Genomic DNA, 25,983 nt, shown 5'->3' with positions numbered 1-25,983 from the left:
CAGAACCCTAAATGCAACTATACAATGACTAGTACGTAGGGACAAAGAAAACTATTACAATAGTTATTGTATAGAAATAGAAAAGGACAACAAAATGGGCAGAACAAGAGCCCTATTCCAAAAGATTAGAGAAATGAAAGGGAAATTTAAACCACGAGTAGGGATGTTGAATAATCAACAGGGGAACACACTGACTAACCAAGATGAAATAAAAGGAAGATGAAAGCAATCCACTGAAGAACTCTACAAAAGAGATGCAAGGATGACAGATTCATTCACGGAGGAACCAAATGATGAAGAACCAGAAATTTTAGAATGTGAGGTGAAAGCTGCTCTTAAAATTCTTGGAAGAAACAAATCACCAGGAATAGACAGCATACCAATAGAGTTGCTACAAGTTAATGAGACTGAATCTGTCCAAATTTTGACAAAAATTTGTCAAGAAATATGGAAAACTAAACAATGGCCCACAGACTGGAAGCGTTCAATATATATCCCACTTCCAAAGAAAGGGGATCCCAGAGAATGCAGTAATTACCGAACTATTGCCTTAATATCCCATGCAAGTAAAGTAATGCTCAAGATTCTACAACAAAGGCTCTTACCATATATGGAGCAAGAAATGCCAGACGTCCAAGCTGGATTTAGAAAGAGAAGAGGCACCAGAGATCATATCGCAAACATACGTTGGATAATGGAACAGACCAAGGAATTTCAGAAGAAAATCACCCTGTGCTTTATAGACTACAGCAAAGCCTTTGACTGTGTAAATCATGAAAAACTATGGAATGCTTTAAAAGAAATGGGGGTGCCACAGCATCTGATTGTCCTGATGCGCAACCTATACACTGCACAAGAGGCTACTGTAAGGACAGAATATGGAGAAACCGATTGGTTCCCCATTGAAAAGGGTGTGAGACAGGGTTGTATTTTATCACCCTATTTGTTTAATCTGTATGCAGAACATATCATACGGAAAGCGGGATTGGACGAAGATGAAGGAGGTGTGAAAATTGGAGGGAGAAACATCAATAATTTAAGATATGCAGACGATACCATACTCTTAGCAGAAACCAGTAATGATTTGAAACGAATGCTGATGAAAGTTAAAGAGGAAAGCACAAAAGCAGGACTACAGCTGAACAAGACTAAAGTAATGACACAGAAGATTTGTGTAACTTTACAGTTGACAATGAGGACATTGAACTTCTCAAGGATTATCAATACCTCAGCACAGTCATTAACCAAAATGGAGACAATAGTCAAGAAATCAGAAGAAGGCTAGGACTGGGGAGGGCAGCTGTGAGAGAACTAGAAAAGGTCCTCAAATGCAAAGATGTATCACTGAACACCAAAGTCAGGATCATTCAGACCATGGTATTCCCGATCTCTATGTATGGATGTGAAAATTGGACAGTGGAAAAGGCGGATAAGAGAAAAATCAACTCATTTGAAATGTGGTGCTGAAGGAGAGCTTTGCGCATACCATGGACTGCGAAAAAGACAATTGGGTGTTAGAACAAATTAAACCAGAACTGTCACTAGAAGCTAAAATGATGAAACTGAGGTTATCATACTTTGGACACATAATGAGAAGACATGATTCACTAGAAAAGACCATAATGCTGGGAAAAACAGCAGAGAGTAGAAAAAGAGGAAGGCCAAACAAGAGATGAATTGATTCCATAAAGGAAGCCACAGACCTGAACTTACAAGATCTGAGCAGGGTGGTTCATGACAGATAACAACAACAGCCTGGTCTAAATCACTCATCCGCCCCAAGACATATCCCCACTGAGTTTACTGGGTAATGAAGTTTACTGAGTAACCTTGGGCCAGTCACTGATAGCCTAACACTACCTCACAGGATTATTGCTAGGGTAAAATGGGGGCTCCTTGGACAAAAGGCAGGGGAGAGCCAGTGTGGTGTAGCAGTTTGAGTGCTGGACCACAAGACCCGGGAGACCAGGGTTCGAATCCCCACACAGCCATGAAGCTCCCTGGGTGACCTTGGGCCAGTCACTGCCTCTCAGCCTCAGAGGGAGGCAATGATAAACTCCCTCTGAATACCCCTTACCACGAAAACCCTATTCATAGGGTCAGGGCCGGCTCCAGGAATGCCGGGGCCCTTGTGCATCAGCTTGGCCTGGGCCCCGGCATGTGTGCATGTTCGCGTTCGCGCACGCGCAGCCCACCCCAACCCCCACCTACCTGTCTCCTGTGTTTTACTATTGCCATTAACCAAGATGGCAGCCACGGTTTCCCTAAGGGGATGAAGCCTCCACAGCCATCTTTGTTGATGGCACACATGCATGGTACACGCGCACATCTCTGCCATCAGCTAAGATGGTGGCAGGGGCTTCAGTACCTTAGGGAAACCGCAGCCACCATCTTCGTTAAGGGCAATGGGTAAAAGACAGCAGACAGGTAAGTGGGGAGACGTGGGGGGGCACGGATCACGGATGCAGAGCGGAGGGGCAGCTGAGGGGCCCCCTGTAGCTTCAGGGGCCATCAGGCCAGTGCCCAACCTGGCCACCCTTTCGAACCGGCCCTGCATGGGGTCACCATAAGCTGGAATCGACTTGAACGCAGTCCATTTCCATTTTGGACAAAAGGTACAATAAATAAATAATAAAATATCAATCGCTTAGAGAGTCTAACAGTGTACTGCCTATTCCCAAGCTGCCTTTCTTTGTGTAGACCAGGGGTATAGTCATCCAGGGGTGTAGTCATAGGCCCCTTACCTTTTTGGGAACAGAGGAATTCCTATGTATGAGCCAATTCGCATGAAAGGGAAGCATGTTAGCCATTAAGAGGAATCTTTTCACTTGGCTAACAACATGCTTCCTTGTCCTTTTGTGCTAATTGGAGCCAGTCAGAGTGAAAGGAGTTGAGTCAGTCACTGAGAAGACTCTTTTCAGTAGCTAACACATCCCTCCCCTTTCATTAAGATTGGCAACTAGAGTACGTGAGAAGTGAGCTTCAGGGCAAAGTATCTTGGTCTCCCAATCCTAGTTCCACACTTGCCTTTTCATTTCAGAATTCTTAAAATCAAAATGTTTCTGGCAACATTTAGCCCCCAGAGAGAGAGAGAGAAAGAGAGAGAGAGATTGAGGAGGGGGAAGCCTATGCAAACACCAGTTTTATTCTGGTTCTATAATTCTGTAATTGCAAAACTGCTGTAAACCGCCCAGAGAGGTTCGGCTATAGGGTGGTATATAAATGTAATAAATAAATAAATAAATATTGCAAAAGAGACCGTGAATCACAGGGGCATCCCTGTGACATGGTGTGGTGTGACTATCATGAAGAGACCTTGCATTTCTGAATTTGCTGCTACACTGTTCCTTGAGACCAAATCATTGTTACTCTCTTCCTAAGGTTGCCAGATTCTAGCCCAGCACTTGCATGTGTTGATACGGCCCCAGTTTCTACCATTCTGCTTCTCCCCACATGAGAAGCCTGTTTGCTCCAGCAGATCTTTGGAAGAGGAGAGTGTGCAATAAGACCAAAAGGAAGACTGAGACTTCTGTGAGAGCTTCTCTGGTTGCATCCTCTTCCACAGCCGTTGACCTGTAAACTCTCCCAGGCTGTGTTCTTCCCTGTAATTGAAGGTTGCAGCTTGGGGGGGGGGATTTTTAGTTTAGAGGAAAGGCAAGTCAGAAGTACATGGCAGGGAGAAAGTGGAGAGAGAAATGTTTTTCTCCCTTTCTCATAGCACTACAGCTCGTGGACCACCAAAGCCAAATGTTGGAAGATTCAGTAGTATAGTGGCAAATTCAGAAGTGCAGGGTCCCTTCATGTTAGTCATAGTTACACCCATCCCCTTTTTTGCTGCGGGGCTGAGAATGAGAACCTTGTTAATGCCTTCTCCCACAGTAGACATTGCTAGGAGCCAATAAGCATGAAAGGAGAGACTGTTAGCTATTGAGAAGAGTCTTCTCAGTGGCTGACTCATCTCCATTCACTCTGATTGGCTCTAATCAGCAGGAAAGGTCAAGGAAGCATGTTAGAAAATCCTTCTCAGTGGCCAAGACACTCCCCTTTCATGATGATTGGTTCACAGGATGCTGGAGGCATAGGGACCCTGCTCCCAAAAACATAAAGGGTCTAAGAACACCCCCCTGGGACCCGGGATGACTACACCCTTGTGGAAGTTTCAGCACAAACAAAAGAAAGTACTTCTTCACACAGCGCATAGTTAAACATTCACTCCCACAGGAGACAGTGATGGCCACCAATGTGGACATCTTTAAAATCAGATTAAACAAATTCATGGAGGATAAGGCTATCAGTAGCTACTAGCCACAATGGCTGTGTTTTACCTCCACTGTTGGAGGCAGCATGCTTCCAATACCAATGTCTGGGAATTGCAAGTAGGAAGAGTGCTGTTGTGCTCAGATCTGCTTGCAGACTTCCCATAGGTATCTAGCTGGTACCTGTGAGAACAGGATGCTGAACTAGATGGGCCACTGGCCTGATCCAGCAGGCTCTTCTTATGTTCTTAATGCTTACAGGGTGGAGAATATGTACATATACTGGAGCCTTTGGTGGGGGAAGAGACAATGTTTTACTATAGATTTCTGCATAGCCACTTCTCTGGTCACTGGTGATAAGGAAGAATTGCTGTGAGGAAACCAAAGAGGGAACCCAGAAAAAGTTGATGGTTCTTCTCATGCAAGCCACAATTGAGTAGCTTAGGTATGTCTGGGAAGGTGGACTAGTAGTTTCTTTTGTGCACTTGTTGCAAGCCTGCCTTAATAAGAAAATCCTTTGCTCCAGGCGTTCATTCATTGGCAATCACTTGTGGCCGGCTAAGATTGTCTTCCAAGATAAGGTCTTTAACAGTGGGTCCATAAGTGACTGTGTAGGCCAGTCCTGGATCCAGGTGTGGTTATCCCACTGATACAGAAAGGTTTACTTCTCGCTGCTTCTAAGGGGCGGGTTGCTAAGACAGCTTGTTCTGGGAACCAGGGAGATTTAATGAGAAAGTATCTTGACTGCACCGATCTCCCAGCCACATAGCAAGAGGCTATTTTTATAAGCACCGAATAGCAGCACTGGCTGCTTTTCTCCATCTACCATTTGTACAAAGGAAGTGAAAGGCAGGAACCCTGTAGACACATGCACAGGAAGACGGATGATGCCTGTCCATCCACACTAACTAGTCACCATCACTGGTTCCTTTTTGTCTGTCATTTAACAATGGGGACATCATTTGGCTTTTGCATGTATTCATCTTGGGACAACACTCAGCCCAAAGGATCTCCGAGTATACAAAAGGAAAGCAGAGACTAACTGGCCAACTTCGTCACATCTTTACTTGTTAGTATCATAGATGAATACTAGCAAACCAAACTTTTTTTTTTGCCTAGCTCTAGAGGGTTTTTTGCTGCATGCAAGACTACGTAAAAACAACCTTGATCACTAACAGCAATCAGCCACTCTCCTTTCTCTTCCCCCCCTCCTCCTTTTCTTCTCTCTATAAATATTTTGTTCAGCAAATTAGATTTTCCAAGCAGCTTCTAATAGGTAACTGAGAATCTTGGATATTGTCCCTGTGTCATGGTTTATCAGGGTAAATAACAAATCCTTATCTTTGTTTCTGAAATGAGGACGGGTGTCACTGCCAGTGGGTTTGCTGTTCAACCATGTGCGATGCTGTGCTTGGGGAGGGACTGGATGTCTTTGTGAGTTGTATTCTCCCACTGGCAAATGCACCACCGTGTCAGAAGATCCATCAGGCCCTGAACTGAATCCAGCAATCCAGGACATAAGGACATAAGAAGAGTCCTGCTGGATCAGGCCAGAGGCCCATCTTGTCCTGCATCCTGTCTTCATAGTGGCCAGCCAGATGCCCCAATGGGAAGCGTACAAGCAGAACCTGAGCACAAGAATACTCTTCCCACCTGTGATTCCCTGTGACTGGTATTCAGAGGCATAGGCCCTGACAGTGGAGGTAAAAGCCATTGTGGCTAGTAGCCTTTGATAGCTGTATCTTCCATGTAGTTGTCCAAACCTCTTTTAAAGCTCTTTTAAAGTTGGTGCCCATGACTATTTCTTGTGGGAGTTAATTCCATCGTTTAACTTCTTTATTTAGTTATTTATATCCCACCCTTCCTCCCAGAAGGAGTCCAGGGCGGCAAACAAAACCACTAAAAACACTCTAAAACATCATAAAAACAGATTTTAAAAATATATTAAAACAAAACTTCTTTAGAAACATCTTAAAAAGCTATTCCAACACAGATGCAGATTGGGATAAGGTCAGGGCTTAAGAGGAAGAGGAAGGTCTTCAGTAGGTGCCAGAAAGATAACACAGATGGCGCCTGTCTCATATTTAAGGGGAGGGAATTGCAAAGGGTTGGTGCCACTACACTAAAGGTCCGTTTCCTGTGTTGTGCAAAACGGACCTCCTGATAAGATGGTATCTGCAGGAGGCCCTCACCTGCAGAGCGCAGTGATTGACTGGGCATAAAAGGGATAAGACAATCTCTCAGGGATCCTGGTCCCAAGCTGTATAGGGCTTTGTATACCAGAACCAACATCTTGAACTTGGCCCGATAGCTAATGGGCAGCCAGTGCAATTCTTTCAGCAGCAGGGTGATATGTTGGCTATAGCCTGCCCCAGTGAGCAGTCTCACCGCCACATTTTACACCAACTGCAGTTTCTGGACCAACCTCAAGGACAGCCCCACATAGACCGTGTTACAGTAATCTAGCCTGGAGGTTAACAGTGCATGGACAACAGTGGCCAGGCTGTCCTGGTCCAGAAACAGCCACAGCTGTCTTACCAGCCAAAGCTGGTAAAAGGCACTCCTAGCCACTGAGGTCACTTGGGCCTCTAGCAACAAAGATGGATCCAGGAGCACCCCCAGACTACGAACCTGCTCTTTCAGAGGAAGTACGACCCCATCCAAAGCAGGCAACTGACTAATCATCCAAACTCAGGAACCACCAACCCACAGTGCCTCCATCTTGCTAGGATTCAGACTCATTTTATTGGCCCTCATCCAGCCCACCACTGAGTCTAGGAATTGGTCCAGGGCTTGCACAGCCTCTCCTGATTCAGATATTACAGAGAAACACCTCACCCCAAAGCCCCTGATGACCATTCCCAAGGGCTTCATCTAGGTTTTAAACAGAATCAGGGACAAGATGGTACCCTGCAGCACCCCACAGCACAACTGCCAGGGGGCCGAAAGACAATCACCCAATGCTTTATTCTGAAAATGACCCTGGAGATAGGATCGGTACCACTGTAAAACAGTGCCTCCGATACCCATCTCACCAAGTAAGCCCAGAAGGATACCATGGTCAGTGGTATCAAAAGCCAAGGAGAGATCAAGTAAGAATAACAGGGCTGCACTCCCCCTGTCCTTCTCCCGATAAAGGTCATCCATCAGGGTGACCAAGGCTGATTCAGTCCCATAACCAGATCTGAACCCAGATTGGTATGGGTCAAGATAACTATGCACTGTGAGAAGAAGCACTTTCTTTTGTCTATCCTGAATCTTCCAAAGTCATGTTCATTTGATGTCCCCAGACTCTAGTACTATGGCCATTGGATTCTCTTGGGCAGGAGGAGTTTAAAACAGAGCTTCCTGCAGCTGTTGAGCCTTGCTTGAGGCAAGAAGGTCTTCCTGAGCCCTGGTGTGATAAGGCACATTCTCTTTGGGATCTGTGGTTTAGCAGCTACCCTAATTTATTTGAAAGAAAAAGAAAAGAAGTAATAATAAAAAAGCACTTCACCTTTTAGTCACTCTGTCACTGCCAGTAGTTGGACTCCGGTGGAGCGAACTTGGTGCTGTGAGGGACAGGTGGCCAAGCAACAAAAGAAAGCTGTTGTAATTACTTGGCACGTCAACTCTGTGCTAAAGGACATAGCACCAGTTGGCAGATGGGATTAAAGTTCTCCTAAGGGTTGGCTGGGGCATGCTTAATACACATACTGCAAATTGCCTCTACAAACATTCTAAAAGTGTGGATTTCACTGCAAACTGAATCCTATTACAAGGGTTACCTGTTAGAGTGACCATTTGTGCATTGCCAGAAAAGAAGAGAGGCTTTACCAAAAAAAGAGGACAGAAGGTAATGCGCATTTGCATTTGAAAGTTTATACGTACAAATGCAAATTTAGAAATAATTACTTTAATTTAAATAGGCATACAGTATGTCTCACTATTTGCATAAAATGTGCACATGCTAGTTTAAATGTAGAGATGCAAATTCAGAAATAAAATAATGTATACAATACACCTCACCATAGCTGGGAAGATTGCTCAGTCTGCTGTCCAAGTGCTAACTGTCAACTGTCCCAAGCTATGAAGGCACATGAGGCCAGCTCCCTGCTGAAACTAAGCAGGGTCGGGTCTGGTCAGTGCCTGGATAGGAGACCACCTGGGAACCATATGTAAGCCACCTTGGGTTTCAATCACGAAAAGAAAGGGGGGTATAAATGTAATAAATAATAATCATAATAATAACTTTTTCAAGGCCCCTTCTTGTCGGTTCTTTATTTTTAAACCAGACTCAACCCTTCAAATAGAGGACTGTCCTCTTGATAGCCCTTCAAGTAAAGGACTGTCCTCTGTAAAGTAGCCCATTCTAGTTGCTATTCCAAATATTGCCATGAGATCCTCAGAGGCAGAGTGGCTGTATCTGTGCCAGTTCAGCAAGATGGAGTCTAAGAACTGGGTTGACCAGCATGCAGCTCCCTTCGTCAATCATCACTTGATTAGCCAGTACTTTGGCTCTGTTCACGTCTTCAAAACACATTCACTGAAATTGTGGGAAAGTGACGGGGATCACACCTGCTGGCTCTACCTCTGCATGTTCAGTGGAATGCCTGAGCAGAGCTCAACATTTATACAACTGTGTGCTGATAGGCTCTTCAATGTGAAAGGGAACCTTGCACAATCACGACTGTGCATACAGAGCATATCCACATACTGTTAAATGTTTTTGAACTCTGTTCATACTTCCCATGATCCCACACCCTTATTAATGCATGCTGGGATTGCATTTTGGGGAGGGAGGGTGAACAGAGCTAGCATGGCCCAAGCTGAATATGTGGCCCATCTTCAGGGTTTTGCCTGTGTTGATTAATCGTCTGATTAATCAGTGACTTGACCCCATGAAGTATGAAAAGAAACATCATTTTAAGGCAATTTTCTTTTAAGAACTGACTTTTAAAAAATATATTTCTCACTTAGAGTGGTTTCAACTTAGGACGCGCTGGTTATACATTGTACAGTTCTGGTTGCTGCACCCCAGAAAGCTGAAAAAGATGCAGGAAAGGGTATCAAAATGAGCAAGAGCTGGAGAAACTTCCCTGGGAAAAGGTTGGAATGTTTGGAACTTCTTAGTTTGAAGAAGGGTAGACATAATACAGCTGTATAAAATGATGCATGAAGTGGAAAAAATGGGAAGGGCAAAAAAATATCATTCTCTCATAACACTTTTGCTCCATCCCTGTCTATTGTAGTTGTTGTTGTTTATTTCTACCCCGCCTTTTGGCCAAGAGGCCCTCAAGGTGGCTTACAAAAAATAAACACAAATATAAAAATATGTCAGTAAAAACAATACAATTTGCAAAAAGCAGCAGTTACAACTTCCAATAAAAATACATTAACAAATCACAAAGGGAAAATCCGAAGGGTAGCAGTCAACTTTGACCGAGTGCTCCTTGCGGTCTTTGCTGCTCTTGAACGTCTCTGGACAGCTCTCCACCAGGCACTGGTACATGTCGTGCCTCTCTGCCATGACCTGGAAGAGGGAGTCTACCTCCCGTGGTCGCCAGAGTTTGGGGCCATTAGATGAAGCTGCATATTAGAAGCTTCAGGACTGACAAACGAAAGTACTTCTTCACACAGTGCATACTTAAAACTGTGAAATTCACTACCACAACATGTGATAATGACCGCCAATTTAGATGGCTTTAAAAGAGGATTAGATAAATTTGTGGAGGATAAGGCTGGCAATGGCTACTAACCATGATGGCAACATACTTCTTTCAGGATCAGAGGCTCTGAATCCCAGTACTGGCGAGAATGCTGTTGTGCTCGTTTTGCTTGTTGGCTTCCCATATCCATCTTGCTGGCAGCTGTGAGAACAAAATGCTGAATTAGATCTGAGCCCTACTCATATTTGTTTTAAAAAGGGGAGTTAATGGGGCCTTTGAGCTTTCTTTTTAGAACGCTTTGGATACCTATTGCCCTAAAATAAAGTGTCAGGTGAAAAATTAGCACAGAGAAGCTTCAGCAAGCAAGTAACATGAGGTGGAGCCAATAATCCTTCAGTGCATTATCTTTCCTCCAGGATGAGCATGAAAGGGGAGGGGGTTATTCTGTTTGATGGCTGAGGGGACACTTCACAATAGCACAAGGTGGCAAGGGCATATTTTCCATCAGCTGTATTTTGCAGGCAGTCCAGATTACTTTATACAATTTCTTGATTAGGCAAATATAATTAAACCATGCATTTGTCAGGTGCATGTAATATTTATCATTTAAAATATTTTAGATATTTATCTCAGAAAAACATAACCTGTGAAATGGCCTGGGGATGACAGCTGGAAACAATGAGGTAGAGAAGTCATTTAAGATATCTTTCATTTAAAGTCAATTCTGTGTGGCACCAGCATGATGGGATGTAACAAATGGAAACTCTTCACTTCCAAGGTATCAATACTTTGGTGGCTCTTGCAAACTTTTTGCCCTGAACCAAATGTTTTATAGCCAATAATAAATGGATGCAAAAAGAATTCCTTGACCAACTTTGACACAATTGTTATTAATTTATTTATAAAGGTATTTATACCACCAACTGATGTAAAATATCAAGGCAAGGTACAACAATATATACAAAAAGATAAAATATCACAAAAACGATACAAAATAATCACTAAAACAGCTGGCTCATCCTAAGAAAATTTAATTAACTGAATAAGCTTGTCAGCATAAAAAAGGTCTTCAAGAGATGTCTGAAAGTTAGCAGTGAGAACGCTTGCCGAATCCCTGCTGGAAGAGCCCCTAAATGCACAACTACTAATTGAAGCCAGCCAGGCTTCTGGAGCATGGAGGACAACTGACAGAGCTCCCCTGGATGATCTCAGTGACTGAGCTAGGATATAAGGGCTCAGGCAGTCCTTAAGGCAGCCTTTCCCAACCAGTGTCCCTCCAGATGTTGTTGGACCACAACTCCCATCAGCCTCAGCCAGCATTGCTAATGGTCAGGAAAGATGGGAATTGTGGTCCAACGACATCTGGAGCCACACTGGTTGGGAAAGGCTGTCTTAAGGTATCCTGGGCCTATGTTGTTCAGGATCTTGTATATTACTATAAGAGCCTTGAACCTGTTCTGATAACATATGGGCAGCCAATGCAAATGTTTTAGCAGAGGTATCATATGCTGTTGGCCATCTGAAATTATCATCATCATTAACTGATATATTTGCATTAGTAATAATTCAATTAATAATTATCACATATATTTTATGTAACAGATTGCATCATACTGATGCCTGATGATGCTCATTTTGCTGCTGTTTTACTTTATTGCTTTTAATGGTTTTTATATTTTTTATTATGTTAGAAACTGCTTTGGTGTTTTCTTATAAATGAAAAGTGGCATATAAATGTTTATAATAAATAAATAAATAGTGCCAATATCTTGAAGCAGTGCCATACTGAGCCTTTTTTTAAAAAATGAAGTTACCTGAAATCAGTATAGATATCAGTACACATAACCAACTGTTATAACATTTAAGACATACCATGTTGCCATCAATGTATTTTTGGATTTATTCAAAAAATTGTATCCCATTCACCAACAACCATCAAGCAGCAGCCCTGATGTGAGTTCTGGTAATCATTTTTTTCTGTCCCGTTTGCCTGCTCACATTAAGCACTTTTACACTGCCTAGTTTTAGTAGAGCCCCTTATGCCTTGATTTATTTTTGAAAAGCTGTTCTGAATATTTTTATATTTAAGAGGATATTGGATTCCCTTTGCCTCACACTCTTAATAGTGCACTGATTTATTTTCATATTGCAGAATGCACTTTATTATCTGCTGCTGCTGTATAGCTATGCTGCTGTTGTGTTCGATCTTAGCTGAATCTATATATTGCCATTTGCCACTTAGTGCTATTTCTGGCTATTTTGTTTTTAACCTGACCAGATATTTAGCATGTTGGTGGGCAACTAATAATATCTGGTAGAGGGAAGGGATTTTGTCCAGATTCAAGTGGTTTTGGGAAGAAGTGGGTATGGCAGAGGAGATAGGATGAGCTAGTTGAGAAGGTGGATGAAGCGGTCAGATATATCCTTTTTATTGATTTATTTAATATATATCCCACCCTTCCTCCCAGAAGGAGCCCAGAACAGCCAGCAAAAACACTAAAAGCACTCTAAAACATGTTAGGTTGGTGTTTTGAGTATGGGGAACTTTTTCTCTTGTTTTTAACCTCATGAGATTTGGACTTGCAGTGACTACTTCCTTCCCTAGGAGTGGTGGACCTATTAGGAATCCTCCATTCTCAGAGTTGTCTGGGAGTTTCCAATAAACCAGTGCTCCTGGCAAAGCTCTTGCTGCTCTGTGGGATACAGAGATTATTGTAGCTGTTGACATATTGCTCCCAAGTAGTGGCAGCTGGTGGATCCCTAAGAACATAAGAAGAGCCTGCTGGATCAGGCTACTGGTCCATCTAGTCCAGCATCCTGTTCTCATCCGTTGTCCATGGGAAACCTGCAAGCAGGACCTGAGCACAAGAGCACTCTCCTCCAGTGCTTTCCAGCAACTGGCAATTGGAAGCATACTACCTCCACCTATGGAGGCAGAGCATAGCCATCATGTAGCCTTTGGTAGCCTTTTTCTCCATGAATTTGTCTAATCCTTTTGTAAATCCATCCAAGTTGGTGGCCATCCCTGCCTCTTGTGGGACTGAATTCCATAGTTTAATTATGCACTGTGTAAGAAGTACTTTCTTTTGTCTGTCCTGAATCTTCCAACATTCAGCTTCGTTGGATATCCATAAATTCTAGTGTTATGAGAGAGGTAGAAAAGCTTTTCTCTATCCGCTTTCTCCATACCATGCATAATTTTATATACATCTATCATGTCACCTCTGACTCGCCTTTTCTCTAAACTAATCCCATAGGTGCAACCTTTCCTCAGGTGAGTCATTTCATCTCCTTGATCATTTTGGTTGTCCTTTTCTGGACCTTTTCCAGCCCTACTATATCCTTTTTGAGGTCAGGTGACTAAAACTGTACACAGTATTCCAAATGCAACTTCATCATAGATGTGTATAACTGCATTACGATGTCAGCAGTTTTATTTTCAATACCTTTCAATGATCCCTAGCATAGAATTTGCCTTTTCCGCAGCTGCCACACACTGGGTCGACATCTTCATTGAGCTATCCTCTATGACCGCAAGGTCTCATTCCTGGTCAGTCACTGCCAGTTCAGACCCCATGAGCATATATGTAAAAAAAAAATGTTTGCTCCAACATGCATAACTTTACACTTGTTAGATTGGATTGCATTTGCCATTTTACAACCCATTTAGTCAGTTTGGAGAGGTCCTTTTAGAGCTCTTCACAATCCCTTTTTGTTTTAACAACCCTGAACAATTTAGTATCATCAGCAAACCTGGCCACCTCGCTGCTCACCCCTAATTCTAGACCATTGATGACCACGTTCAAAAGCACAAGTCCCAATACCAATCTTTGGGGGACCCCACTTTTGACAGCCCTCCATTGAGAGAACTGTCAGTGGGACAGTGGAATCTGCTCTGCTGAAGCTGCTTGGACAGCTCCTTGAAAGTTAGGACTAAAACCTGGAGCAGATTCCACTGCCCCACTGACATGAAGACACCAGCTGCCATAGCTCCCAAGTAACCTCTCCTACTTAATAGAACCTGGTTAAGCCCAGCTCCTTCATCTACCAGGAAGCTGAGGACAACAAAGCAATTACGAAAGAGAGAAAAGTTGCACAGCCCTAATGGATGACCTACATATATCAGAAGAATGTAACCCTACTAATTCTCCTGGACCTCTCGGTGGCTTTTCATACCAATAGCCATGGTATCCCTTACTGCGGGCATGCACATATGGCAGCCTTATTACATGAACAGATTTTTTCATGCAGAAAATATCCTTAAATATAGTTAGAAATACATACATTTCCACAGATGGAGAGGCAGAAGTAGATTCATATGAAATATCTGCCACCAATTACATAAAAAACCTGTTAATGATGACAGGTGGTAAGGGATCTCGACACAGTCTGTCATCATCAAGAGGAGAGGCTGAGGATGTGTACTGCCAAAAAATGGCTCACTCAAAGGTCATTTGTGCTGTTTTTTGTGTCACAAAAATAGCTCAGTGAGAAGGAAAAAAATTAAAACTGTAGTCTGTAGTCTCCGAAAGGCAAAAGGTTACATGAACCATTGCAATGGATCCCCTTGACCTTTCTCCACTTTAAAGTGATCAGTAGGGATCACAAATAGGTCATTGGGTATAATCCATAGGAAGTTAAATAGGTAGAAGTACAACATTAATTAAAATGACTTTTTAGCATGCTTATTCATGTTGAATGAAATGAAACAAATTCTTCTCAAGCTGCAATATATTTATTTGGCTTTTTAATCAACCGTGTCCCTGAAAGCTCAAGGCTGGTAATAACATCTTAAAGTAATAAATTACCCCCCCCCAAAAAAAAACATTGCTTGGTGGGGAAATATTATTAGGTGCAGCCTGGAGGCACTAATGTCAGTGGAGCAGTGGAATCCTGTGGAATGCTCAGAGGCACATGCTACCAAATTCTTCCAAGCTGCACAGCAAGTGGATTGGACTGTGAAAGACTAACCCAAATTGTGTTTGCGTTTTGACAAATTTGTAGGGCAGTACAATATCTCAGAGAGGAGGTCAGGTCTCCTGCTCCCCTGGTGCATTCACTATAGCTGCCCAATTTCCCTGCTTTTTAAAGTTTGATAGAAATATCTGTGGGCTATAGGTACGTTCTTAAACTGCAAGGGGTTTTTGCCTATTAGTGAATTTCTCTGCTTTTTAATCTGGGAGGTAAGAAATGGGATCCTGTGCAAGTTTGCTGAGAATGGGCTGATCATTTGCAGGGTTATTGAGTTCAGTGGGATTTCGTGGCTGTATAATGAATTTGAGAGCAGCTGGTGAGTGATCCACTCAACAGTGGCATCACTAGGGTTGGTGACACCCGGTGCGGCCCGCAGTGCCTTCTCTCTGACTCCGAGCAAGCATGCGGCTGTGCGCGCGCGTGCGGCCGAACAACAGGGCCCGGGAGCGCGCTGCCACCTCGTTGTCTGCCGCCGTTTCCACCTCCTAACAGGAAGGCAGCCGGCGCGCCACGTGAAGGCTCTCGTCGGTGCCTAGGCAGTGCCGGGGGGGCGGCTCTGGGTGTCACCCCCGTCTGGTGGTGTCACCCGGTGCAGCTCGCACCTGCCGCACCCCCCTAGTGACGCCCCTGCCACTCAATATGTCATTCAAAGCTGCAGCGTAGAACGGAAACTTCTGGGAGCAGCTGCTATATCATCAAAATAATAATAATCGCCACAACATGGAGAAAGGCAATCACCTAGGATTAATTGCAATGCTAGCTATACTGTGTACTAGACCTGTTGGGGCCCTTCCTATAGTAGATAGGTGGGTATGAATTTTCCATCCTGGCCTTCTGACAAACACTTAAGGCATTTTCCATCTTAAAACCCTGTACAATATAATGTCATAAAAGCAACAGCTAGAGTAGCCCTCTGTCTTACTTTATTTGAAGCCATGTTCTATTTGTTTGCAATTAACTTGTCTAGTTTTTAAAATGTTAATAGCTGCTACATGATAGGGTGGCCATGTTTCCTACTTTAGAGTGGAGAGAGGCCTCTGTCCGGTCCAAGTCAGGTTTAAAGATAAAGAATCATAAGAAGAGAGACTTGCAGTTAGCACTTGGAGAGTATCGACAGTTAGCACTTGGAGAGTATACTGATAATCACACACACGCTATTGTAAGATGTTATTTCTATTTGAATTATAGCAATTATGTCTAAATTATGTCTACGTTTACATCTGTACACATGAAAACTTCTAGCAAATCTGCATCCTCTTTTGCTCTCTTTTTTGCTGATGCATTTCCTCTTTTTGAGTGATGCATACAATAGGCCATCAGGGCTCAACAGTCCTTTGCCAGTGCCTGGCCCTTTAAGCTGGCTCTTATCCACACCACCAAGCACCAGCCAGGCAATGGCTCCTGAGGAGACCATATTTGGTCACTGCCTGAAGGTTCCACCTGAGGGTGAAGAAGCAGGGTGGGACTTCCGGGAAGGGTGACTTAGCCTGTGCCTGCTTTTGAGACGGGCTCCTGCCTCAAAAGAAGCTTATTCAGATATATCAGTCAGTTTTTTCTTTTTTTTTTGACTGATTAAACTTCTCCCGGGTAGGGAGAAACGAAGAGATTAACCTCAAAGCCTATTTTTGTTGGGACGACCAGATCTCATTAATTTATGGGACGAGGTCCAGCCGACGAAGGTGGGACGGTTTTTCAACAGCAAGCTCTATCTGTTAAAGCGAACGTTCATCTTATCTTCTAAGAGAGAACGCACTAACAGGCAAGCACCCTTCTTTCTATATTTTTCTTTTACTTGACTTAAATTGTTGCTGTTTAAAAGAGATTTGCCAGATTGATCAGTTTTTGACATCTCACTGGGGAGCCATAACTTCTCTCTGCTACGCACTAATTAATAGCTTATCTCTGTTTTTGTTGCAAAAAGCTGTCCTGGATTTGCATTCTAAAGATATACACAGAAGAGGGATTTCTATTCCAGATTTTTATTTTGAAAAATATTATACTGTTTTGAGACTACTCTCTTTTTGGTCTATTTTATTTTGACGAATCTGTTTCTTGACGATTGCCATTAATTGTTTCGATCCTGGGAACTGCATTTTGTTTACTTAACTATTGGAGAGATAAGGCTGTCTGCTCTGTTTATACTGTGATGTCACCAAGTTTGGAGTATTAACCCAATTGTTGCTGAAATAAGAAGTGGTTTTCCTATATTTTTCTTTTAAAATGGCAATTAAGAAAGTGGCTGAAAATCTGGAAATAACTATGTTTCAGAAAATAATGGATGAGATTGAGATAATGAAAATTGAATTGAGTAAAATGAAGCAGGAGATTAAAGATATAAGGGTCCCTGTGAGAGAGGTGACCCTGGAAGGGGTCCCTGTGAGAGAGGAGACCCCGGAGATTGGAACAGGGGTCCCTGTGAGAGAGGTGACCCTGGAGACTGGAATAGGGGTCCCTGTGAGAGAGGAGATCCCGGAGATTGGAACCAACGTGGAACAGGAACAAGATTTGGAGTCTATGGACTTTAGAAATAAAATCTATTGTTTGGAACTCAATGTTATCTCTGAAGAAATGAATGAAGATTCTAGAGATAAAGTTATCAATGGCATGGATAATCTTCTGGACTGGAATGATGTGATGGAGCCCAATATAGAGAAAATCTATGGAATTAACTGCAGCCATGTGACAATGGAAAAACTTTTAAGAGATGACCCAGTGTATTTTGAAAAAAAGAACAGAGATATGATTTTACAGCAGTATTTCAGCAACCTATTCAGAATGGATGGCAAGAAAATATTTGGGATAGAGGTAATCCCCATCAGACTCTTACTATATGACTATGGCTTTGACAGCAAGATTATTATGGAATACTGATAATGGAAGATTGGATATTGAAATTACTGGACTTAACAAGACTACTGAAGATGGAAGATGGAAAATGGAACTAATAGAGATAATAGAACAATGGCTACTGAAATTATTGAACCTAACAGATTCTGATGTGATGGATTAATTGAAATGTTTATTTTGACTATGGTTATGACAATAAGATTATCATAATTAGTAATGAGATGGATTAATCGATATGCTTATCTGGAAAAAAAAATTGATAGATATATTTCTTAAAGAATTGAAACCTCTCTTTGACTTTTTGTGGAAAGAATAAAGTAATGTTTATGAGATTTGATGATTAAGTAGGATAACTACTGGAGGAAAGTGATTTTATAATATGACTTAAGAGACAGGATTGTTATATATTATAGACTTATAACTGATTTGATCTTTGACAAATGGGAAGTCAATATTTTACTCTTTATTTTTTATTTTTGTTTTTTTTTTTCTTTTTTTCTTTTTGTTTAACTATTTTTGATTTTGTTTTTTGTCTTTGAATGTTTTATGATTTTGTCTTGTATGTTTTATGAAAATCTGAATAAAAATTATTGAAAAAAAAAAAAAAAAAAGAAGCAGGGTGGGTTCTTTCTGTCATCGCCTGGTGGGAGGCAAGGAGCCCAGGTGCAGTGCCTCAGCCAGAAGGATGGCTGGGGAAACCAGGAGGATATTGTTGCACACACCCCAATCTCTGAGTGATGCAAGACTTCCAAGGGTTCCTGCACTTACCCAGGGTTTGGTGTCCTTGGAAGGAAGATCAGTGGAGACTGTGGTCTCGTTAGGATATATGGTTTATTTACACATGTATACAACCTGAGCGTAACATGGAGGGGGCCACAGCATTAACAGTCCAACAGATCTTACTTCCCTGTTGGGCTTCTAGGGAGGCACCCCGAAGCCATGGCTTGGGATTCAGCCCAGAAAGGAAGCAAGCCTCTGTCTTTTCCAGCTTCACACAGACTCACACTAAACTCATCCACTTCTTAGCTTTAGGATGAGGGGGGCTGCATCCAGGTGAGGCAGAGGGAGAGACTCTCTCCTGAAAGAGTTCCTATGGCATACATTGCTTTCCTGGGCAAATGCTTACACATGTTAATGGGGGCCATTTGACAAACTTGGCTGAGCCCATTAGTCTATGAAAGGAACTAGTTTGACTAGTGGAGCAGGTTTCTTCGCTCAGACTTCCAGAGGCTGGAGGGGGGGCAAAGACACTATCCACTCAACCTGCCAATCCCATAATAGTGCAAAAAGCCTCAGAGAGGAGAAAGAGGGGATAAGAGCCCAGCTAACAGGCTGGCATAACTGGGCCTCTAAGTGAGGTACCTCTACACAGAGAAGGGAGGCTTGGCTCTCATTCCCAGCCAGAGGCCACCTTCAGTCTCTTTCCTTCAAGCCGCATTGGGCAGAGCCAAAGAGGGAATCCCTGGATCCTCAGTTTATCCAGCCCACTTTATTCATAGGGAGGCACTGAACTCCTGGGCTTAAGCCTGCCAAGGCCAACAGCATGGACGCCTGGCACCCCAGAACAGAAGGCCTGCAGTAGGATTGTACTTGCTAGTGAGAGTAGCCAGGAATGTGGGTGGAAGCAGGCCTGTGAAGCCACAGATCTGAAATAAAGCCATATTTGCAGCAGACCAGGTGTGAGTCGGTGCCTCTGTCAGGTGTGGTCCTGGAAAACATTTGAAGTGCCCCTTCCCCTGGTGTCCAACACAATGTGTGGACACCCCAAGTAATACTTTAAAAGTTGCCAGCGAAAAGCAGCTTGGCAGCACAGGCAAGCCAATCTTTAATCTCCTTAAAACAGAGAGATGGTGCCTGGTGAATGTCATCAGGCAGGACACTCCATAATTCTGGAGCACAGTGCTCTTCAATTTGCTTTTGCTGATCTCAATTTCAAGTGAAGGAAACACAGAGCTGGTCCCCCTCCAAGGCAGACAAGGATATGAGCTGTATAGGTCTGGCATGCGAAAGACTTCCAAGAAGAGGTGACTCAGTACAGAGCTCTGACATTCTTCATTCCTATCCTGAGTTTCATCTTTCCCCATCTAATCAAATTTATTTATTTCCTTTCTTCCTTTGCATACCATCCATCCAACCAGGTTCTCTGGATGGAGGACACAGACATTAAAATACAATTTACAATAAAATGCTAAAACCAGAATAAAATAAATCGCCGCAGCAAAAATTTTTTAAAAAGCCAGCAAAACTTAACATCAGCATAAAACAATTTAAAACCAGTAAAGGGGAGCTTGGAGAATGTCTTCCCCTGGGCCTTAAAGGCCATAGTGTGGGCACCAGGTGAGCCTCTCTGGGAAGGACATTGCATAGACTAGGTGCCACCACAGAAAAAGCCCTCTCCCATCTGCCTCACTTCATTGAAGCGGGGGAACTTGGAGAAGAACTCCCTAAGAAGATCTCAGGGTCTGGGCAGACATGTATGGGAGAAAGCAATCCTTCAGGTAGTGTGTCCCAAGCTTTTTAGGGCTTTTAAAGGTTCCTACAAATGAAAGAAAACTGTACAGTCATTGTGAGGCTGTATATGTTTGTGGCTTGCTTTTGTGCTGAATCCAGAAAGGTAATGAAGCTGATTTAGATGCAGATTGGTTCCGATTCATTACAGAATGTCATGACCAGGCAGTGTTGAGAGTTTTTCATTTGACAATTAGCCCTTTCAGCCTCAGAAAGATTTAAAACCAGTATGAAGAATAACATCTGTTATTGTACAATGAAAATTAACTCCTCTGGTGACAGACTGGCTGAGTGATTGATTGATGATACAGGAGAGGAAGAACATGAGCTGGGTTGCACTGCAGGGGCTCCATTATGCTGGGAGATGTGCCAAAGCAACTAAAGAGGAACAATCTAATATCCAGTTAAATCAGAGCAATCTGGACCAAGGACAATTAAGGGTGGCATTCAATGCTAGTCTTACTCAGAGTAGACCTATTAACAGTAATAGGCATGACTAACAGGTTTATTCATTTCAATGGATCTGCACTGAGTAGGACTTAGTTGAATGCAACCCTAAGGCTGCGATTGTATGCTTACTTACCTACCAATAAGTTATTCGGAGCAGATATACATAGGATGTCACTGTTAATATCAATAGTCTTTAAGGAGGCTTAAGATCTGGGTTGCATCTAATCTTATTGGCGCCATTTCTGAGGTTGCTCCGAGGCCATTCCAAGTAACATGTTTTTCAGGCACCCAAACTACAACCAAACTACCCCAGGCAGTTTGATTGTGTTTATGGTCCTTCCAAGTGGTAAGAGGAATTTTGCTATGCATCAACCTCTGATGTGTAGTAAAATGTTGTCTGTGTGAGCTCATGATTGGGGCATATTGTGTTAAACATCGCACTGATGTTGCTTGTCCAATTAGGGGGATCTGCCACAAGCATAGTATGTACTAGGCAATTCTCCTTGACTATCACAAGGGCATCACCTGACATAGTGTGGGACCTACCACAGTTTTGGCAGCAAGCACACCACTAAATGTAACATGTGACATGTGAGGTCTAAATCAATCTGTGCTCACAAAGTAAGCTAGCTTATAAATTGGTTTGATAGCAATGTGTCACTCAACAACGTGACAGCCTATAATCTGAAATCATGCACATCTGGTGTAACAAGTGCAGCAAACCATTGGCCTGTTGGCCACAGTGAAGTTTTCTTCACTGACTGAACTTCATTGACACGTTTCTCTTCTCCTTTCCCATTGTAATATGTGGTTAACACGCATCTCACAGTGGGAGTTCCACCAGAATCACTACTTTGGACCATACTTAGTTTGACAAATGGAAATGTATCTCTTCTGCGTGTCCTCTCCACTTTGTATAGATGGTGTGACTCTGTCCTTAGCTTATATTTGTAGTGCAATTGCGCTCCCACCGACTGAGATTCCTGTATTACTAGATCTTAGTGCCTCCAGAACCAATATGATGCAGTACAGAGGTGGCTGATCTGGGGCCTTCCAGATGTTGTTGGGCAATGCCCATTGTGCCTGATTACTGGCAATGCTGGCTGGGGCTGATGGGAGTTGTAGTCCAACAACATCTACAGATCCACAGGTTAGCCCTGTGTTCCCTGGTGAAGTGAAACAAGATTGAATTTAATTGCTGGGCCTGGATTGAATGGGGTTGGGTTTAAATTAGGGATGGGGGCCTTGTAGCTCTCCAGATGTTGTTGGACTACAACTCCCATCATCCCAGACCATTGGCCATGTTGGCTGGGGCTGATGGGAGTTGTAACCCAACAACGTTTGGGGGACCACATGTTCCCCATTCCTGGTTTAAATCCTCATTCTGCCATTAAACTCAACGAGTGCCTTTGGGGCAAATTCCTATCACCCTAATCTCCTTCATAGAGTTTTCTGTGAGGATAAAATAGAACAACTCCACATATTTTGCCCTGAGCTTCTTAGGTATGCAAATATGAAAGATAAATATAACCCTTTACATCAGAATTTCATTTTTACATTGGGAGCTTTTGTTCTTCTCAGAATGATGGTTTTGGGGAAATGATTTATTAATGGACAGTTTTGTCTTTGGTTGCCCAATTAGGTCACATATAGCTGCCCACGGTTGGCTATTTATGGCACTTTAGATGGATCAGTAGTGTTGTTAACAACTCAAAAATGCTAAGCCTGAGTGCCACAGCAATTAGAAGCAACAGTATTTTCATGACCACAGGCTCTGACACGACTACACACCACAAACAGTAAAAAAGAGCAGCATTTTAACATCTCCTGCATAGAAGTCTTCTACAGGGAAGCAATTACCTCCCTGTTGTTCCAAACCAGTTAATCCACTTCAGCAGGCATTCTCAGGAACAATTCTGAGGAAGATGTTGGGGAATGGGGAAGGGAAGGAAGGTGAAATCAAACAGGCTAAGGGATTGAGATGGAGACCCCAGACATTTAGGTCAATATAAGGACTTTGCATTGTGGCTCTCTGGGAATAGCAGAAGAGAGAATGCTGTTGGCCAGTATGATTTTATTGGGGCATTTGAGGGGAAGCAACCTGTAGCTGCAGAACTGTCAGGGCTGAGCCCAACGCAGCCAACGTCTATTTAAAATGGTTCCCCAAGCATTTTTGAGACTTCTCTTTTGGTTTTTAAATTATTGTTCACTTTTCAAAAACAATGGTGTTACATTCAGAAATCATTGCTGCATTATCCTGTTTCCAGTACGTTACACATACATTTCCAGCTGCTACAATCATATGGCAGAGGTAGCCACCATGGTGCCCTCCAGATGTTGTTGGACTCTAACTCTCATCTGCCCCAGCCAGCATGGCCAAAGGCAGGGAATGCTGGGAGTTGATAGTCCAGCAACACCTAGAGGACAGCATGTTGGCAACCCCTGGTAGAATGCAGCTAATGCTCTATGACTTTCCTGAGTAGTGTTGGTGCTGGTGGGGGAGAGAGTTATAAGCCAGGATCTGAAGTCAGGTAGGAAGTCTGATGAGAGCAACAAGTATTAGACCTGAGGGCATTTAGAGATGTGCCATAGTTCAGGGGCAGAACATCAGCTTTCCATGCAAAAGGTCTCAGGGTTAATCCCCAGCATCTCCAGGTAAGGCTGGGCGATGTCCTCTGTCTGAAATGTTGCAGAGCTGCTGCCAGTCAATGCAGACAATACTGTGTTAGATGGACCAGTGGTTTAACTCAGTATAAGGCAGCTTCCTGTGTCAGGAGCACCTGAGATTGTAACTAGTTAAACGTCAGTTTGCTGCAAGCAATATTAGGGAGAACTAACTCGGGGTCCCGAAGAGTGGAAGTCAGGAGCCAAGAAGTGTGTCTGAAAAAGAGAGATAACCCAAGCCAGTAAACACACTGGTAGAGTAGAATCTTGGGTATACAGTATCTGCCAAGTTACTTAGCCTTATGAGTCTATGACTGCTTCCTTTTCTTTCCTTCTATGAACACATTCCTACTATCCAAACAAAATTGATGTCTGTTTTATACTCATTTAACTGTCATGGCTTCTTCCAAAGAATTCTGGGAGTTGTAGTCCATTGAGGATGCTGAGCATTTCCCCCTATACAAAGTTGCAGTTTCTAGGAAAAAGGAAATCACCTATTATTAGTATTAGTATTACCTGCCCTTCACCACCAGGTCCCAGGATAGGTTACAACACTTTAAAATTCAGTATTAAAAATAGTTAAAACAGTCATGGGGTCCTGAAAACACACATCTCAGGTGCCAAAGGCCAAGGTAATTTTAAATCTGTGGTTTAGCCCTTTGAGTGAACAGCAATATTACAAACTGAATAATTTCCATTACTTATACTGGTTTGATTGTTGGTTATTTTAAAATGTTTTTAGAAATTCTTGTTTGTAAATGCTATAAATATGTTTGAATTTTGTTTTGTTTTACTGCTTTGTTTTCTGCCCTGGCCTCGTTTGGGAGGAAGCACAGATAGACATTTAATAACAAAACAACTTATTATTATTATTATTATTATTATTATTATTATTATTATTATTATTATTATTTTGAACTGAGCAGGCATCTCTTCAATGTTATTAATATCAACCTAGTCAGATAATTCTGGGCTTTTCTTTTAAAGTAGTTACCTTCTTTGCAGGGTATATCTTTCCCCTGAAAAACTCAGTAAGAACTAGCAGCCTGGTTCTCACTGTTAATACACACTCACACCCCACCCCATCCCTACTTTCTATAATTTCAATTACATTCTTGCAGAATTCAACACCTTGCATCAAGATTTTTTGCTCTTTTGCCTTGCTATAAATTGCTACCCTTGAAAATGAACGGTAAGATCAAGCCTCCAGTTCAGAAGCACAACAAGCCAATATACTCTCACATCCCAGCAGAAAAAGGGCTTTGTGACTTCCTCTCCTTTGCTAGCAAATGTAATGCCTGGGCATATTTACAATGGATTAGAACAGTGTGATGGACTGTTTCCCCTGTTATGGCTGTGCACCCTGTCTCTGGTGGACCAAGGTGTCCTCATTAAGGCTTGTTCCAAATTTAGCTGTTGCTGGGAGCTTGTGCCCCTAGAATAATCAAAGACCCAGTATCCATAGCAATGGCACAGAGCATCTGCAGGGATAGGACTTGCCAAACGTTGTAATAAGGTGCAAGGTGGAATTAATTCACTCTTCCTCTCTTTGACAGAACAAAATTGGTTTTTATATCTTTTCCCCCCCTTGCAAATGCAATGAAACACAACACAAATACCAGAACAGAGATTTTCTTTTATACTAGGCTTGTAGTGATAACAGTTCTTGACACATTACATTTACTAATCCCTTTCCCCCCTCATTTTTAATTTCATTCTGCAGACGTATCAGCATTCGTATACAGCTTTTTATGTCCTCAGAAAACTTCCTGATGGGTAAGTGATATGATACAGTATCTGAGGGTTCTGCAGGGTGGCAGGGTAGGAGAGGCACTGTGAACTGAACTCTCCTGTGCAATGTGGCCTTGTATTCCTGTATTTTAACCATTCAGTTAAACATATTACATGTGGAGCCTGGTCCTACAGTTGGCAGCAAAGTGCTTTTGCTATTGCATTGATGCCATCTAATCCACATCCCCTTCTTAATCAGAGTCCTTAGTTTTAAGGTCATAAGAAGAGCCCTGCTGGATCAGAACAAAGATGCATATACTCCAGCATCTTGATTTCCACAGTGGCAACATGATGGAAGCCCACCAGCAGGACATGAGCACAGTAACTCACTCATGCTGTTATTCCCCACCAACTGGTATTCAGTGGCATACCGCCTCTAAATCCGTGGGCTGCATATAGCCATCATGTCTAGCTGTAATTGATAGCCTTGTCTGCCATGAATTTGACTAACAGCCTTTCAAAACCACCTAAGTTCACAAATTAATTATGTGCTGCGTGAAGGAGTACTTCCTTTTGTCTGTTCCGAAGTTTTGGTACAAATGTTTAATGGGTCATTCTCATGTTGAAACGCTCCACTGGTGTAAAAGAGGGATTCATATTATATTGGACTTAATGTTGTGCCATTCATGGGTTCTGGCGTTTTGTGCTTCATCTATTATTATTATTATTATTATTATTATTATTATTATTATTATTATTATTACCACCTTTCACCAGTAGGTCCCAGGGCATGTTACAGAAATTTAGAATACAGTATTAAAAACAGTTAAAACAGATTACATTCACATTTCTAATTCACTAAGAGTGTCCCATTGCTCAGTTCCAGATTTCTACCTGCATTATCC

General features: G+C 42.6%; 1 protein-coding gene across 9 annotated transcripts in view; it reads left to right on the top strand.

The window, feature by feature from the left end:
* Nucleotides 1–25,983, top strand: part of DPP6 (dipeptidyl peptidase like 6) — a 717,188-nt gene that overhangs the window by 553,766 nt on the left and 137,439 nt on the right. For all 9 annotated transcript variants that reach the window (XM_061587127.1, XM_061587128.1, XM_061587125.1 and 6 more), the window contains exon 6: nt 25,071–25,123. In XM_061587127.1, the coding sequence (XP_061443111.1) occupies nt 25,071–25,123 (53 nt within the window). The remainder of the gene's footprint in view (nt 1–25,070; nt 25,124–25,983) is intronic.

Source organism: Rhineura floridana, chromosome 10, assembly GCF_030035675.1.
Source record: "Rhineura floridana isolate rRhiFlo1 chromosome 10, rRhiFlo1.hap2, whole genome shotgun sequence".
Taxonomy (NCBI): domain Eukaryota; kingdom Metazoa; phylum Chordata; class Lepidosauria; order Squamata; family Rhineuridae; genus Rhineura; species Rhineura floridana.
The sequence above is the reverse complement of the archived record's forward strand: the minus strand, read 5'-3'. Positions and strand labels throughout refer to the sequence as shown.